This window comes from Squalius cephalus (assembly GCF_949319135.1).
Source record: "Squalius cephalus genome assembly, chromosome: 17".
NCBI lineage: Eukaryota > Metazoa > Chordata > Actinopteri > Cypriniformes > Leuciscidae > Squalius > Squalius cephalus.
This window is the reverse complement of record NC_137138.1, coordinates 25,519,724-25,539,735: the sequence shown is the minus strand read 5'-3', so window position 1 is coordinate 25,539,735 and position 20,012 is coordinate 25,519,724. Positions and strand designations below refer to the sequence as shown.

At 37.6% G+C, this 20,012-nt stretch overlaps 2 protein-coding genes across 6 annotated transcripts in view; both read right to left on the bottom strand.

Moving 5' to 3' along the window:
- pof1b (POF1B actin binding protein) overlaps nt 1-2,092 on the bottom strand; it is a 28,806-nt gene extending 26,714 nt beyond the window's left edge. The window contains exon 1 of the mRNA XM_079847865.1: nt 1,455-2,092. Coding sequence (XP_079703991.1) covers nt 1,455-1,967 — 513 coding nt within the window. The 5' untranslated portion in view covers nt 1,968-2,092. The remainder of the gene's footprint in view (nt 1-1,454) is intronic.
- Nucleotides 2,093-7,346: 5,254 nt separating this feature from the next.
- slc25a14 (solute carrier family 25 member 14) lies at nt 7,347-19,730 on the bottom strand. Of its 5 annotated transcripts, none has more exons than XR_013818918.1 (10): nt 19,572-19,730; nt 18,901-18,999; nt 18,073-18,211; nt 15,814-15,908; nt 12,888-12,973; nt 11,589-11,684; nt 11,342-11,466; nt 11,034-11,247; nt 9,668-9,815; nt 7,353-9,554 (listed from the first exon to the last, which is right to left on the bottom strand). XR_013818918.1 is itself a non-coding variant. In XM_079848091.1 (9 exons), exons 2-9 carry the CDS (start codon nt 18,962-18,964, stop codon nt 9,774-9,776), a joined length of 861 nt encoding a protein of 286 aa, XP_079704217.1. In that variant the 5' UTR covers nt 18,965-18,999; nt 19,572-19,730; the 3' UTR covers nt 7,347-9,773. The 5 variants fall into 5 exon arrangements, 3 of the variants coding, with proteins under 3 accessions (XP_079704217.1, XP_079704218.1, XP_079704216.1); XR_013818919.1 differs by having other exon boundaries at nt 18,901-18,996; nt 19,572-19,725; XM_079848091.1 differs by having other exon boundaries at nt 7,347-9,815.
- Nucleotides 19,731-20,012: the final 282 nt, after the last annotated feature.

Sequence of the window (20,012 nt, the reverse complement as noted above, 5' to 3'; positions counted from 1 at the left end):
ACTGCATACAGTAGCCTGACTTTCTCATTATTCAAATTTTGGTAATTGAACAATTTTGAAGTCACATAATTGAATAGCTTAATTGAACAATCCTTTCCATCTTTGGTCCAGGTACTAATATACCCTTAAAATATTCATTGGGATCCAATATCCTCTTGAGATCAGGGCAGTGAGGTTTACCTGCACAGCTCTGGCCTCCGTTACATTAGTACAGTGATTCCCAACCGGGGTGCTGCGTCTGGTGAGAGCAGGGTTGCCGTGTAAAAATCCTTCAAACATTTTTAAATTGCTAAAATGTGTAGCATTTAACATATACACCACCAATCTCTAATGTCTCTAATGATAGCAAAGAACACACACAAATGGATAGTAAAAATGCAAAGTTTTTTCATTTTCATCATTTTAATTTTTCATTTGCGCTCACATTCAAAGCGTGCACATAAAGCTCTCATAAAGTTTGCAAGTGCCAAACACGCTTAAACGGACAAATACTCAAATAATAATAATAATAATAATAATAATAATAATGCCACAATGTCTTTCTTGCCAAGTATTCACATAAGCACAATCATCCTGAGTGAATGTAAACAGTTCAGAAAGAAAGCACGTGTATACTGGATACGTGAGTCAGGTCTTAAAGTGAAAGCATCTTTATTCTGTTGTATTTATTTGTGCTATCCTTAGTCATTTGTTTATTTGTTCTTATTTTATTGCTAACTGTTTACTTAGTTTGATTTTTTTAAAAAAGAAAAGACATCTTGTGCTATTGCAACAAAATTAGCCCATTGTAAAACACAAATATTGAATACATCTCTTAAATACATTGAAACATTTAGGTGAGATAGCTAAAAATAACTGAGCAATGTTTATATATAAACGCCTACATTGAAATCTGTCATCATATAAAAGGATTGATTATTGATTTCCTAGGTTTTCAATGGATGAACAAAAATTAGAAAATATCAAAAATATCTATATGACAGATACAACTGTTCTTTCCCATGGTATCGAAAATGGTATTGAATATCGACACTTTTCAAGCTATTGTATCGAGGTTAGAAATTCCAGTATCGTGACAACACTAGTGTAGGGTGCCACAAGTTATTGAAAAATTTTAAGAGGTAACGTTACCGTGACTCAAAAAAAAAAAAAAAAAAAAAGTTGGGAAACTGCATTAGCAGCACATTCATTTTAAATTTAAATTTCTGATCTTAGGGGGCTCAAAAGAAACCTAAAACTTTTGAACTATGTGCTGCTGCTGACATTAAACTCCAATAAGCTGTATCGACACGACAGCATCAGCAGCATCTTTTGTCAATTTTGGTCATTTTCTCCACTTTTCCAAACTACCTGGACCCCTAGCTAGATTAAGTAGTAGTAGCCTAAATGATATTAACTATTTAGATACTACTGTCAAGCAAAATGAAAAGTTAGAAGCATAAATAAACACTCACAACTTGTCTGTAGTCGGCCTCGTCGACGCTGCTGACGCTCATGGGCTGAGCGTTCTGAACGTACACTTGTTGCATGACGCGCGTCGCCGGCGCCTGACTCAGGTACACGTACTCCGCGGGCCGCTGCTGCTGCTGCTGCATGGGCACCAGGTAACGCGCGCCTCCGTACATCACGTTCCCCTGCATTTGGTTGTTAATGTACTGGACGGGCTGTAGTTGTTGAGACCCAGCAAGGGTTACCGTGCGGTAAGTCGTTCCTTCGCTTATCCCGACAGGAGAGGTTTGTTGCAGCTGAGATCCAGCAAGGGTTACCGTGCGGTAAGTCGTCGAACCGTCGTTTATCCCGACAGGAGAGGTTGGTTGCAGCTGAGATCCAGCGAGGGTTACCGTGCGATAAGTCGTCGAACCGTCGTTTATCCCGACAGGAGTGGATGTCATGACAGTCTGTGTGCTCGGTTCCGCGACGGTCACGGTTTTCATTGTCCTCACGCTTTGAGAGTATGGTAGAGTCATTTCTGCGGTTGTGTAAGTCCAGAAAATTAAAAAAGAATGATCATTGATATTAATGTGTGTGAAGTTTGCGAAGCCCGTGTGCGCGCCGCTGACCGACTCCTGTCCTGAAGTTTCTCCAGTAATGTTGTATAAATGAGAAGAGGCGTGTTTTCTCAATCACTCCTCCCTAAGCTCAAATATCTGAAAGGAGCAACAGGGAGGCCCACCTGTACACTGTGGAAAAAAGGTTTGGCACATTTATTAAAGGGACAGTTCACACTAAAATGAAAATTCTGTCATCATTTACTCACCCTCAAGTTGTTCCAAACCTGTATGAGTTTCTTTCTTATGCTGAACACAAAAGAAGATATTTTGAAGAATGTTGGTGACAGTTGACGGTAGGACTTCCACAGTAGGAAAAACAATACTATGGAGGTCAATTATTGCTACCGTCAACTGTCTTTTTTTTTTGTTCTTTTTTTTTTTTTTTTGGATATATCTAATAATTTCAAGTGACATAATAAAAAGATTTCAAAATATCTGGATTCAACAAAATAATTATTCTACCTAGTAAATAATTGTTACAGTAAATTGTAAACTTGCAGAGTTCAATATAGGTATTTGCTCCCAGTATAACACCCAATTGCTTCGTTTGTCATCAGTTTGAAGAAACCATATTCACTTAGTTTGGAACTGTGTTTATTGCAATGTGTTTTGGTTTGACTTTTCAAACATTATAGAAAGGAATTTATCCCCAAACTTTTGTATCAGCCAAAAATATGTGCTCTTTGATGAAATGACCCTTTTCATGTTTAACTTGTTATGATTTCTTGCAATATTTTATATTCATGAATGTAAAATTTTCAAAGAAAATACCTTTGAATTCTACCGATAGTACGCCACAACTTGGCATGTAGGTGTAAGTCTGATGGTTAAAAGATCTGGGCAGGTGGCCAAACTGTTCAACCCTTGGCATGGAGGTGCAATGTTTCTTCCATGCCTGATTGCAACACTATGATGATCTCATAATATCATTGAAAAATGCATCACCCTTTTTTTTAATCAAATGACTCTAACCTATAAGCTGCATTAATAACTCATGAGGAAATATACACTATATTGTCAAAAGTATTGAGAAACCTCTCCAAATCATTGAATTCAGGTGTTCCAATCACTTCCATGGCCACTGTTGTAAAACATCAAGCATCTAGACATGCAGATGCGTCTACAAACATTTGTGAAAGAATGTGTCACTCTCAGGATCTCAGTGAATTCAAGCGTGGTACCGTGATAGGTTGCCACCTGTGCAATAAGTCCATTCATGAAATATCCTCTCTACTAAATATTCCACGGTCAACTGTTAGTGGTCTTATAACAAAGTGGAAGCAATTGGGAACAACAGCAACACAGCCACGAAGTGGTAGGCCACGTGAAATCACAGAGAGGGGTCAGCGCATGCTGAGGCGCACAGTGCGCAGAAGTCGCCAACTTTCTGCAGAGTCAATAGCTACAGACCTCCAAACCTTGTGTGGCCTTCAGATTAGCTCAAGAACAGTGCGTAGGGGGCTTTGTGGAATGGGTTTCCGTGGCTGAGCAGCTGCATCCAAGCCTTACATCACCAAGTGCAATGTAAAGCGTCAGATGCAGTAAAGCACGCCGCCACTGGACTCTACAGCAGTGGAGACGTGTTCTCTGGAGTGACGAATCACACCTCTCTGTCTGGCAATCCGATGGACGACTCTGGGTTTGGCGGTTGCCAGGAGAACGGTACTTGCCTGACTGCATTGTGCCAAGTGTAAAGTTTAGTGGAGGGGGGATTATGGTGTGGGGTTGTTTTTCAGGGGTTGGGCTTGGCCCCTTAGTTTCAGTGAAAGGAACTCTTAATGCTTCAGCATACCAAGACATTTTGGAAAATTTCATGCTCCCAACTTTGTGGGAACAGTTTGGGGATGGGCCTCTTCTTGTTCCGACATGAACACGCACCAGTGCACAAAGCAAGGTCCATAAAGACATGGATGAGTGAGTTTGGTGTGGAGGAACTTGACTGTCCTGCAGAGTCCTGACCTCAACCCGATAGAACACCTTTGGGATGAATTAGAGCGGAGACTGAGAGCCATCCATCTCATCCAGCATCAGTGCCTGACCTCACAAATGCGCTTCTAGAAGAATGGTAAAAAATTACAATAAACACACTCCTAAACCTTGTGGAAAGTCTTCACAGAAGAGTTGAGGCTGTTTTGCTGCAAAGGGTGGGCCAACTCCATATTAAACCCAACGGATTAAGAATGGGATGTCATTAAAGTTCATGTGCATGTAAAGGCAGACGTCCCAAAACCTTTGCAATATAGTGTGTATGTAAAATTTTATATATATATATATATATATATATATATTATATACACTCACCTAAAGGATTATTAGGAACACCATACTAATACTGTGTTTGACCCCCTTTCGCCTTCAGAACTGCCTTAATTCTACGTGGCATTGATTCAACAAGGTGCTGAAAGCATTCTTTAGAAATGTTGGCCCATATTGATAGGATAGCATCTTGCAGTTGATGGAGATTTGTGGGATGCACATCCAGGGCACGAAGCTCCCGTTCCACCACATCCCAAAGATGCTCTATTGGGTTGAGATCTGGTGACTGTGGGGGCCATTTTAGTACAGTGAACTCATTGTCATGTTCAAGAAACCAATTTGAAATGATTCGAGCTTTGTGACATGGTGCATTATCCTGCTGGAAGTAGCCATCAGAGGATGGGTACATGGTGGTCATAAAGGGATGGACATGGTCAGAAACAATGCTCAGGTAGGCCGTGGCATTTAAACGATGCCCAATTGGCACTAAGGGTCCTAAAGTGTGCCAAGAAAACATCCCCCACACCATTACACCACCACCACCACCAGCCTGCACAGTGGTAACAAGGGATGATGGATCCATGTTCTCATTCAGTTTACGCCAAATTCTGACTCTACCATCTGAATGTCTCAACAGAAATCGAGACTCATCAGACCAGGCAACATTTTTCCAGTCTTCAACTGTCCAATTTTAGTGAGCTCGTGCAAATTGTAGCCTCTTTTTCCTATTTGTAGTGGAGATGAGTGGTACCCGGTGGGGTCTTCTGCTGTTGTAGCCCATCCGCCGCAAGGTTGTGCGTGTTGTGGCTTCACAAATGCTTTGCTGCATACCTCGGTTGTAACGAGTGGTTATTTCAGTCAAAGTAAGGATGGCTGACGCGAAACAGTCGTTCCGAAGCTTTGCGAGATCCCGAAGCGCAGATGTGTCGAAACACTGATCCGAAGCGTGATTCGAAACACCCATGTCACGTGACTATGACCAAACGAAGCCTCGAAGTGTTTCACTAAGTGTTTCATCAGGTGTGGTCTGCCGAATCAGCGTTTGATTGACACGGTCGGGAACAAACCACACAATCGCACATCTGTATAAAAGTGAAATAAACGCATTTTGACCTCGTGGGTTTTTGTGAGAGGAGTTTGACTTTGAGGTAGCGGATTTTTGGTGATATAGTGACAGTGCGATTTGATTAGTTCTAGGCAATTTAGGCTTACATTTAAATTTACACAACACATTGACTGATGCTAGAGACAGACAGAGTATATAGTGACACATTAATACATAGATATACATATAGACAGATTAATAGATAGATACATATAGATAGATTACAGATACATATAAATACATATATTATAGATACATATATAGATAGATTATAGATACATATATAAATACATATGTTATAGATAGATACATATATAGATACATAGATTATAGATACATATCTAGATACATAGATAGATTCATATAGATAGATAGATAGATTTGGATAGATAGATAAAATGGAGGCTCCCCAGAAGAGATGCCGTACATCTGTGGTGTGGGAGCATTTCCATTTAGAAACCCCAAATAAAGTGAGATGTGTGTATTGTGATCGGTATCTAGCCTACTGCAACAATACATCATCCATGATGCGCCATTTGAGGAGCACTCATCCTGCCATTTTGCAGGGTGCAGAGGATGGCATTCCCCCTGTACATAGGCCTGCTACTGACACTGTTGGGCCATCTATGCAATGTATGCATTGTTTGAAATATAATTATAATTGAAATATAATTACAACCTTTTGGGACACTGTTTATAAAGTCCATAGCCCAATGCCCTACAACCTAATGTCCAAATCACAACTGCCAATCATGTTAAAAATAGCTTCAATGTGAATATAATATAATATTGTGTGAATATACATTTTATAGGTCTACATATGAGTACCCAATATACTGCAGCTGATGCCACAGTGGAAGTGAAAAAATACATCAACGATGCATATTTGCCCAGAACTTGTGATCCACTAACTTACTGGAAAGAGAGAGCAGTAATCTTTCTTCATTTGTATGTCCTTGCTAAAAAATATCTTTGTATGCCAGCAACAAGTGTCCCTTGTGAGAGGATTTTTTCAAAGGCTGGAGAAATTATCTGTAAAAAAAGAAGTAGGCTAAGTCCTTCCACAGCAGAGAAATTAATATTTTTTGAATAAAAATCTCTAAAAAAGTGAGACATTGTGGCTTGATTTATTTTATTAATATTCATTTTTCATGACCAAAATAACATTATGCACAGTGAGGAGCCTATAGGTTACAAGCTTCACATATTAGAAAATTATAATAATAAAAAAAAACACATTTTTTTAATGGCTCGTCAAGGTTGTTTCAGATCAACACCTGCAAGTGACCACTAGGTGTCACCGTTGAGACGGGTGTCGGATTGATTCGAAGCCTCGAAACAATATGGCACATTTGGTTCAACTGTTTCATTTGCTTCACGAGGCCTCGATCTGGCCATCACTAAGTCAAAGTTGCTCTTCTATCAGCTTGAATCAGTCGGCCCATTCTCCTCTGAGCTCTAGCATCAACAAGGCATTTTCGCCCACAGGACTGCCGCATACTGGATGTTTTTCCCTTTTCACAGCATTCTTTGTAAACCCTAGAAATGGTTGTGCGTGAAAATCCCAGTAACTGAGCAGATTGTGAAATACTCAGACCGGCCCGTCTGGCACCAACAACCATGCCACTCTCAAAATTGCTTAAATCACCTTTCTTTCCCATTCTGACATTCAGTTTGGAGTTCAGGAGATTGTCTTGACCAGGACCACACCCCTAAATGCATTGAAGCAACTGCCATGTGATTGGTTGATTAGATAATTGCATGAGAAATTGAACAGGTGTTCCTAATAATCCTTTAGGTGAGTGTAATATATATATATATATATATAGATAAATAAATATAAAAACGTTCAAACACAACCGTATGATGATGCTGTTCAATAATTTTGTTTGGTCCTATGCCTCAATGGAACTAAATGTGACCTATAGACAACGAACTTTCAGTGAAAACTGTATTTATTATCAGGGTGCAGTTACATCAGACAAAGCAAAATAAATCAAACCAGCCACACACACACACACACACAAAAAAAAAAAAAAAAAAATCAGATATATTTAATACAATCATTGTCTATTCAAGCAACAGATCATAATAAATAATGTGTTCACCAAAGACATTTAACTAAAGAGTGGATCACAAAGAAATTGGCAATTGCAAGCATATATAATACACAGCAATGGATATTGGATGTTTTTCGATTTTTGAAGAAAAGAAAAGAGCAGCGTTGGGGATTTTATTTGCTTTTATACCCACTTTCAAAACACACAGCAAATATTCCATTGTGTGTGTGTGTGTGTGTGTGTGTGTGTGTGAACACTTAATTCTGCCCTTTTTCATAAGCTCATTTATCAAATGAATTTGCTGCAGTAAATTTTAAATTGGGAGTAAATTGTATAATTTTCATCATTGTAAGACAGTGTCGTCAGAACATTCATCATGACTTCCATTATACATCCAAATGAACACCCTTTACAATTAAAGTACATTTACACAAAAGAACATTTCATATGATAAAACAGCAAATATCTGCTAAATAAAATAAAAAAAATTGAAAATCTGCAAAGCAAAAAAAGACAAAAACAACAAAAACAAAAAACACCATGATCTATGGGTGACTAACAGTAAATTGAAATAAAAACACTGGCACATTCGTTAATGTGGTTCTTGGTCTTTGCTACACAATGAAATAAGCATTTTCAAAAGTTATCCAGAGGAATATTTCATGCACCATGCTGTAATGACCAATCTAGCAAAAGCCAAAGTCTGAGAAAGAATTGGAAGCAAGTATATCAAAGAGGAAAACCCCTTAAAGTCGTATGAAGAACAGTTTGCCCATATAACTTAAGCAAGAATGTTTGATTAGTTTACAGTAGATTGAATTGCTTATGGACATGTTAAAGGTTATGAATAACAGAGCACATTGAATTATAGCAGAAGATAAACCCTTCATGTTTGGCTAGCACACCAAGAGGCATAAAACGATCAGGCAAAGGCATAAATACAAAAGCAGGAAGCGGTAAGGCTTGAAATATATTGACATACAATGATAAATATGTAACAGTACCTTTCCAATAATAATAATAATGTCACTTAAAAACTCAGAAACAACAGTGCAGTTCTGGTTCAAAACATGTACACTTTGGCAAAGGAGGCAAGCGCCAGAAATGCTACTGACCCCTTTTTTTCCACAAAATCTGACCTAAAATGCAAAAAAAAAAAAAGTATATGCTAATATTTTATTTTTGTTCTATCATACAGTTGCAGTATTTACACACTCTTGACAGTTGCCAAAATGTTTAATATCTTGCATGTGCTTCTCAGAACACACACACACACACACACACACACACAAACTGCATACACAATCTATGTTGCAATTAAGAGATCGCTGCAAAAAAAAAAAAGAGAAAAAAATAAAAACAGTACATGTATCTTGTGCACAAGTGATTTTCAATTCTGTGCGTGTTCAAGCATAAACTCCTCACCTATTTTCATTGAGAATTTCAGAAGTCTTAGACATAACATTGGATAAAAGAAGCTTTTAGCGCACACTGGGCCTTGTGAAACAAGCAACGTTGACTTGAATGTGACAACTTGAGCAAGAACGGACTTATGAATAATTGAAGTTACACTAAAATTTGCTTGAGTTTTATGAATGGGGCCCACTGATTTCAAAGATCCAGGATGTGAGGTCACATCACCAACTTACTAGTTCCTTTGGTATTAATTTGACCTGTATACAAGTTTGCAACATGGATATGTCCTATCATATCTGCAGTCTACAGATAAAGCAAAAAGATTCGTCATTGAAGCGGTGTCTACATGTGAACACTTTAACTTACAAGGATAGCATCTCATTTAGAGTGTGCTGACCTCAATATTCTAGAAAAAAAGTAGAAAACAAATCTACTTATATTCAGTAATACACTAACTATTGCTCTACATCCTCACCCGGTGGACGTGTCTTTAGTAACTTAACTTGAGCATAATCGTTTGATGCCATGAGTGAGGAGAAACTACGCCTGATGGTTTCCAGCTATCGCACTTTAATTCAGATATTCACCAGCGCGGCTCCAAGCTGACTAAGCATATATTACGAGATCACCACTGGGCCTGTGAACATGACGCTGACGGACAGATAGCTGCCAGGAGTGAAAAATAAAGCATTAAAGAGTGCAAAAACGAGTGTTTAAATGTGTCAAGTATGTGCAATACAAATGAGAAAAGAATAAAACAAGTTCTTAAATAAACATACTTATAGGTGTGTGTGTGATGGAGAAGGGATGATGAATGCTGAAGGACAAAAGCTCCATTCACTCACACACACACAGAGACACAGTTCGGCGAAGTCACAGATTCAGCTACAACGGAAACTTCTTCAGCTGCTCAAAGGTGAGGAAGAACTGAAATTTAAGTCAAGGATCACAGGAAGAATAGATAGATGTCAACATATGCGTTTACAAACACAAATCTTATTCTCATGTTCTGGTCGAAAATCAACAAACTTATCCTTTAAGTCTACTTCAAAATGTTGGAATTTCATTGCATTACACAGAAAATATTGAAGCCATTGGTATCTGCAAACAAATGATGCAAGAACTAACTTAACTCTTCTGAGACACTCCCTTTGTCTTTGATTTCAACAATATATCTATTGTTTCGATTTTTGTAACCATGTTTTGATTGAAAAGTGTGTTTGAGTCATAGTTACTTAAAATAAATGCCACTTCATAATATTGTAATACCTGTGATATGTTCATGAAACTATATTAATAATAGAAATACATATTTTTCTGGCATAAGTGTCCAAGTATTTTTGGGGCCCACTTTGTGTGTGTGTGTGTGTGTGTGTGTGTGTGTTATATATCCATCGATCTCATGTTGCAGTGTACTGACCTCTAGTGGCTGGACTATGCAAACACTACAAACCCAAGGACATTTCACAGAGTGCATTCACACTGGCAGTTTAGTTCGAAACAGAGCATGGTTCGCATGAAAAATCAGAATGTGAAAGCTGTCACGCGGATCGTGAACTCGTGTCCGCACTTGTTCAAGAAGTTAAGTAACCTACTCATGCGTTTTAGCCAAGGACAACGTCATTAGTTCAACAAAAGATGTACACTGTAAAAAAATATTTTCATGATTTATCCTTGAAATGTATTGTTTTTCTTTTGTCAAATCAACTGGATAATTTATGTGGTTCAAATAACATAATATTTTGAGTTTCTGTTGATTAAACCAATCTCAAATTTCTTATTTCAATGAACTCTATTTTAAGGCAACCAGGTTACCAACAATCATTTTTTTTACAGTGTAGGGGATGACACTGGTGATGATTTACCTTGAATACGAGCGAGAGAGAGCAAATCAGCTGTCTCCCGTGAGCCTGTTAGCATGCAGCAGAAAGCCGCCTTCATGCGACACACATATAGTGACCCAAGTGTTGTTCACTCTGCTGTGCATAATACCTACTTCATAAAGCGCCATGCAAGTTTGTGATGAAGATGCAAGCAAAAGCACTGGGTTTGATAGAATCAAGCAGGTCTGAAACCAGACCACTTGAACCATCGCACTTGGCCCCTTAAGGTCCTAAAACACAGTATTTTACTGATAAAGGATACAATGATGTTCCAGGGACCCAGACGCAGCCAGTTGGGCCAGAAGCCTTTATAGAGAGCAAAAAATCCTTCATTTCTCCAGGTCTGCATGAGTCCGTCCAGGGTGCCCTTGTACATATGGTTACCGGCGAGCACACGCTGATTCATCATACGCGTCCTCACCACGTCCACTGGGTTGGAGGCCAGCGCTCCTGCCAGACCACACGCAAAGCTGGAACTAAATAAACAGAAGCAGCAATGTGACTCATGAGGTCAATGTTTTAATAATTCAAATTTTACATCAAAAAGCAAGAACTGCTAGAAATGCTCACATGAAATGAGTTAACACTGTGTCTCCCATCAGGCCTGAAAGAATCAAATGCTTCTTGGTGATGTCATAGACTGGCAGCTCCACACCCACCACGATGGCTGCCCTCTGTGCAGTAGGAATGACACCCTGAAAACAAGACAGGCATGAAAATCCCAGAAGGAGATATTCAAACAGCCGACGGCCACGCATGCTTTGAAATCTCACCACTGATGTCTCAGACTCAGACAGGACGTAATGAAAGCACTCACCCTCCACAGGCCCCGCGTGCCCTCGGTCTGGTAAATGTTGATGAAATTAGACATCATGCTTCCCTGTAACAGGCTGCCTTGAGCCTGCATGCGAATCTGATAAAGCCGAGGGAAACAAGACATCAGACAAAACAATCTCAGTGGTCTAAGCGGCTGCACGATATATATTGAAATTTTAAATATCACAAATGTACATAGCTTGCGATATCTGAATGATTTGAATAGGTTACTTCAAAATGTAGCGGAAACCTATATATAGGTTATATGAATTTATTTTTTAAATATAATTTATTTACTTTACACACTTCAAGCTATTTCGTATCACATATCGCATTATTTAAGTTATGGCATGTCACATTTTTCTTCAATATCGTGCCGTCCTAGATGGGAAAACATACTTATCTTTAACACAGCCGCAAGCAGTTCGGTTATTAACACAAAGTATGTACACAAAATGTGTTCACATGCAATTCGTAACCGTAAGCAAATTTGTGTGCTGGCCAAGCCGTCAAAATACTGAAATCAATGTTGCTGTCTATTCAGGAATGTGGGAGAATCGAAATTTATTATCATTTATTTAAACTAATTTTAGAAGACCTAAGCATAAATATGAAAATAAATATGTCTACACACACATACACAAACACCACAGTTCAAAAGTTAGGGGTCAGCAAGATTTAAAATAATAATAATAATAATAATAATAATAATACTGCTTTTATTTAGCAAGGATACATTAAATTGATCAAAAGTGACAGTAAAGATATAATATCTACAATAGATATTTTAACATTGGTCTTTTGAACTTTTTTTATCAAAACAATCAGAATCTGTTTTCACAAAAATATTTCGCAGCACAACTATCATAAGCAAAAATATTACGCAGCACAACTATCATAAGCAAAAATATTACGCAGCACAACTATCATAAGCAAAAATATTACGCAGCACAACTATCATAAGCTGATTTGATGTTTGTTGAGCATCAAATCAGCATATTAGAATGATTTCTGAAGGATCATGTGACTGAAGACTGGAGTAATGCCTTTATTTATGATTTTAACCATTACTTTATTTTAAATTGTAGTAATATTTCACAGTTTTTGGATCAAACAAATCTTGTGTGTCAAATTCAATGTTCTATATTTATTCATATTTAGTTTTTTTTACATTTACTTATTCTCTCCGGATAATTCCGCAACAGAAAAGAAAAAGACTAATTACATGCACAGTTATATTAACTTTTCTGCATTATTATACTAAAATGTGTTGTGGCTTTTCGGAGGAGAGTTTACATACCTTTAGCACATCAGTTGGATTTGCCAAAGAGGAGGACAAAACACCAGACACCACCCCACAAAACACATTAATCACCATAGTTTCATCTGGAAAACAGACAAGAGCACCCATTAGATTCAGAATGTTCTGTAACACGTTTCATTAAAGACTAAAAAAAGAAGCTACAAATCAATTAGCAGTTTAATGATTCAAATCAATAACAAACACAATAAGGAAGGAATAAGACATGCAATAATCAATCAACCATAGATAAACTAATTTAAAGTGCACTAAAGCCTTATTTTTGTAAATGCTCTGAGTAAAGCCTTGTTTCAGAATTTTAAGATGTGGCACCTAGTCTTTATAGAGCAAGGCACTAATGATAAGACCCCAAGAGGAGAGAAAAATGAATGAGATTAGAGTTCAGTGTGATGACAGGAGGAGAAAGAACAAAATTTAAGTGTGGATCAAATTTAGATCAATAATTACAGTGATTCCTTGATCAATGTGACCAACAGTCAGAACAGCCGTTCATTTTGGCAGGAGAACGGGTATTGGTATCCCCACACCAGCAGGCAAAGCCTGTATCAAAATAAGCATTTGACAAAAAGTGGCAACATCCTTGGAAAACCATGCAGTAAAAGCAATAGAAATCGGCCAGAAGAGTCTAAATACAGCATGTTTAATACAATAGAAAGGCCAAGCTGTGACTTTTCTTTGTGTGTTTGTCACAGGGATTCAATTAATGTTGTTTGCAGAGCAGGGAAGATTCTGTAGCAGGTCAGATGGAAATCCGCGGCGCCAGCACCAGATAAGGTAATGCTAGAGACCTGCCTTTGTTTGGACCGCACATTAGTGATGGTGGTTACACCTTGTTTTCAACAACAGTACTGGTAGAGCCTCATAACAGTGGAAAATTTAGCTAAATGCTACATAAAACATTTTTTTTTTAAAACTCAAATCAAAAATACGTGTTCCTTGAAACCCTGTTATCTATATCCCATTGTGTAACAACATCGACTTAAAACCACCAAGCAAGCAACAGGAGGTGAGAAAACAGAATAATGTTCCAATGAGGGGTTTTTTCTTCTTCAATCAAGCACATTATAGCTTCTGTTCACCATATTTGATGTGTTCACGACTTGGATAAAACCATTTGAATACACTTTTACAATCTCTTTATGAAGCGTCAAAGTTTTGGTGCAATGAGCTTTCAATGGAGGGAGCGAATTCGCTCAGGTTTCATCAAAGACATCTTAATTGCAACGGATTTGAAACAACAGGAGAAAATTTAAATTTTGGGATGAACTAACCATTTAATAAATCACAAACTATACAGCTAGACAATTCAGTGCAATTCCTGAACAAATTGCTCTTATGTGACCGTTCATTTTAGTGAATCAAAAACACTTATAAATCAGTCAGGGGTGTGTTTCCTTAGTTGGCAACGGGAAACTCACCCTAGAGAAATGAATGAGAACTGAATTTTTTCTTTCATCATGTCAGGATCAGATGGGATGGATGGAACCAGAATTGTAAGAGAAAGCTAACCAAAATCATTAAATTTCCCAGAATACCATCCGTTTTGTGGAACGACACCTTGAACCAAAAAGACTTCACTGTGGGCATGACTATTCATCACAATGCCAGATTTATACAAAGAAAACGACTTGCCACTTAATCACAGCTGGTTAGGACAAACTCAGATTAGCGCACGAGAGACAGGATTTATTGTTCTCTGACTTACATCATGCCTAGTTACGGCACAGTGTTAGGTAGCTAACTGAAAATGTAACCTTACAATGGGACTGGTCTGAAATGCATTCAAGGGCAACTGTTAACAATTGCTAAATGTAAATCCACACAAACACTATTTGGACAACTACATGAACGTTGGACTGATTCTCAACATTAATTTCAGTAGTCTGGGAAGTTAATGGGATAGTTCACCCAAAAATGATAATTCTGATAATAAGATCTTTTTGATGAAATCCAAGAGCCTTCTGTCTCTCCACAGACAGTTACGCAAACGCAACTACCACTTTGACGCTTCAAAAATGTCATAAAGAGATTGTAAAACTATAAAGAAATCGTTAATCCATATGAATCGAGTGGCTTAGTCCAAATTTTCTGAAGAGACTATCGCTTTATATGATGAACAGATTGAATTTAGGCTTTTATTCACATAAACATTGACCAGCGAACATAAACAAAAGCTCAACCGAACCTGCTTGATTCGCGAGAACAAACCTCTTGCTGAAGCTCAAACGTGCTGCGTAACATGAGAATGAACCTCATTGGTTCTCTCATGTCAGGTGAACATGCTTGAGCTTCCTTTTACCACCACGCGTTCATGAATATTTATTTGTGATCAATCAATCTCTTTATGAACTTTTTGAGGCGTCAAAGTGGCAGTTTAATGCGTAATTTCATTAAAAAAGATTTCATCTTCATTTGTGTTACGAAGATGAATGAAAGTCTTATGGGTTTGGAAGGACATGAGGGTGAGTAATTAGAGAATTTTCATTTTTGGGTGAATTATCCCTTTAAAGCTATTGCTACTCTAATTAAAAAAAAAAAACATTTGTGACTGCATGTGTGCAACATTGACTACCCCATATCACTCAACACATTACGGTGTAGATCATTTTCTGGAAACAATTCATTCCTTGTCATAGAGCTACCCGCTACAGTCAAAGTAGGTCATCATCAATAAGTTATGTCACAGAGATGTTTGATATCAATGTTTTTATATTTTAGATATAGTTAGATATTAATATAATTGTAAGATCATGTAATTGAAGATAACAGCATCAAAGTGCCAAACACAAAGTTTAAAGCTTTGTAGCTTTTCCATTCTGTTCTCAAACTACAGAAATGCTGCACTGAGAAGAAAAGATGTAGTATGAAATGAACAGTATGATCAAAGGATTCATCCTAAACCCACCTTCAGGATGGCTAACAAACAGTTTCTTCAGTGTGTTGTAGGTACCGATCTTGATTGTGCCGTAGGAAGCTTGTCGGAGGAGCGCAGGTGAAATTCTAGGAATAAAAAAAACACACAACTTCAAGGTCATTGCTTTCTTTCCATTCTGAGGTTAAATGGAAATCTAAATCAGTTTCAATGACAGACTAAATTCATCACAAGACCATGCAATGACTAACAAGCACATTTATTAATGCAAGGATTTATATAAATTAAGTTCTAAGGATTAGCCAAACTAAAAAAGAATGAATGGTCTTCAATGTCAGAAAACATTAAAGTGTGCACATCATCAAAAGTTTCTCATATGTTTAGAAGACAAAGACAAAATCATGCAAAGCACATATGCAAACATTTGTGCAAATTGGTTCAACAAAAGTACACCATTTCACCAAAAACAGGCTGGCCTCATCAATGCAAATTGCACAAAATGTTGTGATAAGTGGTGGACGAAGTACACAAATCAAGTACTTGAGTAAACTTAATAAAGTATTCCTCCAGTGAAAGTACTACAAGCACTACTTTTAAAATCTACATGAATAAAAGTACAAAACAACTTGACTTTTAATGTACTTAAGTATTAATAGTAAAAGGTACTAATCGATGAAGCACATTTATTATTTACTTTAGCCAGCACTAGTCAATAAGGTTAGATAAGAGCAGACATTTAATATGTACTGATCTGAAAATATGCTAATGTTTTATTACTAAAAACATGAACTTTCAATAGACTGAAATAACAATTTAAGTTAGGCTACTGATAATTCAAGTGTTCAAACAAGTGAAAATGACTAAATATACCATATAGTATTAAAAAATTGGGGAATACAAATTGTCCGTAATTGTAGTGGCAAATAATAGAAGCATAAACTATATGCAGGCGTAACATGGGCTAAGAGGAATCAACATTTTTTGAAGAACGCTATGCATCCACAATCAAGCATTTCATACAATGGGCTTAACAGCTCGACCTTTTACAGCAGATTTAGTTCTGAAATAACTAATATGATTTTCATTAGGGATGCGGATGCATTGTAGGTTTTTTTTGGGCCGATACCAATTTTAACAAACAATTATTGGCAGATTCAGATACTGATATTTGTCACTTGCTCTCTTATTTTAAGTTTTGTCAGTAAGTATTTCGATCACGTTTTAAATGAGCAAAGTTCAAAAACGCATGCACAAGTCGTACTAGCTAGTTTATTGCTGCATCATCAAACATTTTCTAATGAACAAGGAGCGGATCCATTTAACATTCAGCAGGCCAACATAAATACATCAATACAGCAGAACAAAGATACATATGAAATAAACAGTGCTTTTTAGGTAGCAGGTTTAACAGTAGTTTAAATAAATACGGGCGGTCGATAAATCACTGCATCTCTAATTTTCTTAAAGCTTCCCATTAAATCAGGGAGTTTTTGACTCGAGAACCGCAGCAAACGGATGAGTTCAATTCATAAATGAATCGTTCAGTGCGCTTTGCAAAACGATTCAACGTTCATTGAAAAGAATCAGCCGGATCACAAATCAAACATTGCTATCGCATCTCAGAGAGGGAGTTGATTTCTGATATGTTTTTGTGAAATGACGAACAAGTTTTGAATACAGTGAACTTGAGTTCATCAACGAAGTGGGTGATTGCTGCTTACTGGCCCAAATAATAATAATTTCAAAAAGCCCACCAGTCTCTATATATCAATCTCGTCCTTTATTCAATCCAAGTCTACTTTTTCACCAGAATTATTGTGAGACAGGCAAAAAAGTTGAATCACTAAGAATTAATACATAGCCTTAAAGTGTTTTAAAAAGAAAATGATAAGCAATGGCAGTAACCTCCGTCCTAACCATAAGCTTCAGGCCAGGGAAAGAAACAGCAGATTAATATGAGATGATGGTTTGAAAAACAAGATGCTCTGAGACGCACAGATAAAATGACCAAGTAGCCTGGAACGACTGCAGTCTGACTCTGCGCATGCCAAAGCAGAGGGCCAGTTTCACTTGACTCAGCTCCTCTACAAACCTTGCGAATTAAATATCATCTATATTTAGAGTTTATTACAGCTATCAGCTGTATTTAAAACCCACTGAACGGGTTACACATATACCTCTAAAAGGGAACACAACTCTGATCTTCAGAAATTGTACAGTAAAACACCATAACACTGATGCTAAAGTGAAGCATTTGTTGTCATTCAGAAGCTTTAAATAATTCAAACTCACCCCGAATACAACGCCCGGACGCCTTCTTCACTTCCAATCCTGAACAAAGCGTGGAACATCCCCCGATATCGGACCTCCATGCAGTGCGTCTGCCCTTGAACCTGGAGACGCGTTTTTGTGAGATCAATGGGAAACGTACCTGCAAGATTCAATTATGGGTTACATTTCAGATCAAATCTAGAAGTACTTTATTATGCATATTAGTACTGTATCTAAAGGCTGCTTTGTTTTTCATATCGGTCATCGAATGTCCTACCCTATTTCGAACAGTTCGCTCTCTTTGTGTGGCTGGGAATGTTGTTTTTCATGTTCTGCAAATCGTTCTTCCACTAACAATCAAGGCTCATTATATAGTCCTTCCAATGTGCAAACACGCCAATTGCGATTCTAAAGGTAATACTTTGGCAGTTATAAATAACAGTATATTTAGTAAAGCAACTAATAGAAGTAATAATAATAATTATGTAACAACTTTACAATTATAATGTTATACTAATATAACAGTATAACAATTATAATAATGATTATAATAAAAATTAAAATATTTATAATGCCCGTTTTATTGTGGAAACCTTATTATTATTTACATATTAGTGTCAAAATGTAGAAAGAAACTCGGTTCTTTATATCAGCTATTGGACACGTAAACAAAAATACGTCTGAACAAAAATAAATAATACATTATATTCTCTCAAATATGAATATGCATTCTGTCACTTTCATATGAGATAATAACATGTATTCCGAATAAATATACTATGCAAATTTAAATGAAGAAGTGCTCTTTAATAGGTGATAAAAAATAGCAGGTGCACAACTGAGACTCACCGAATTCTGCGACAATTGAGGCCATTCCTCCATAGACGAACGGCTTCCAGTTCAGGTTTGCCATTTCTGTAGCGGCCCCCTCGGCTTGATGGAGTCCTACTAAAAACAGCAGGAACCCAAAATATGAGCAAACCAGCTGTTTTAATCTCACACTGTACAACATAGCGCTACCCGTCTGTGTTACAGCCAGTCTTCCCAGATGCATAGACAAATGTGCACCGGAATAAGACGAACCGCATTAAAGAATCATTGCAAGCGCCATAGGAAATTTGCGGTAATTCTATTGGTTGTAAAGTCTGTCAGTCATTTTATCTGCGATCCTGATTGGTGGGAGTGATCTGAAGTTCCACCTACTTCCGTCGCCAAGAAGGTTGAGTGACAGCAAGCAACCGCGGCTCTCGCCTATTCTCTCTTCAACCCGTGTAACATTTAACTTTTTAGGTTATCATTGCAAATTAAAAAGAGAAACAGAATGCGAACAAACTCACCAATATAAATAAAATGGGTCTATGGCGTTGGCGTAGTGTGAAAGACCGCTATAACGTTACTTGGTTGCGAATCGGACATCTAACGGCTTGTAACTGTTAGCCAGGTACGCAGAACTACTCTCGTAAAGTACAAAACTGAGTCATCGCGACATTTAGGCGATATCGCTCCGTGAGCTCACGTACCTGACGCTTGGTGGTTCAGTCACCTCTGTTATTTTATTTTTGACCCCATCGTCTCGACCACATGTAGGATTATTGTACTTTTCGCAGTCAAACTCCAGGAGCGCACCTACGGCTCTTAGTTTACCATCATGTGTCTCTAGCAGGAACTCAACTCACCGCAACCGGAAGTTCCCGCCCGGAAGTTTGAAAGAGACTAGACTCCGCCCCCTCCATTTTTCAATGTCACCCTGTCCGTCAAGGGGGAGAAATCAGTGAGGTTTGATTTAAACAACAATTTAAAAAAAACAACCTTTTTTCCCCCAGGGTGACGTTAAAGAAATTCATGTTATTTTATGCTTTTTTTTAATCAACAAATAGCATGTACAATAGCATGTCCATAATTACAGCAGAACATGTCACATGCTTCACAATACAATAGAAATTACTAAAAAGAGAAAATTA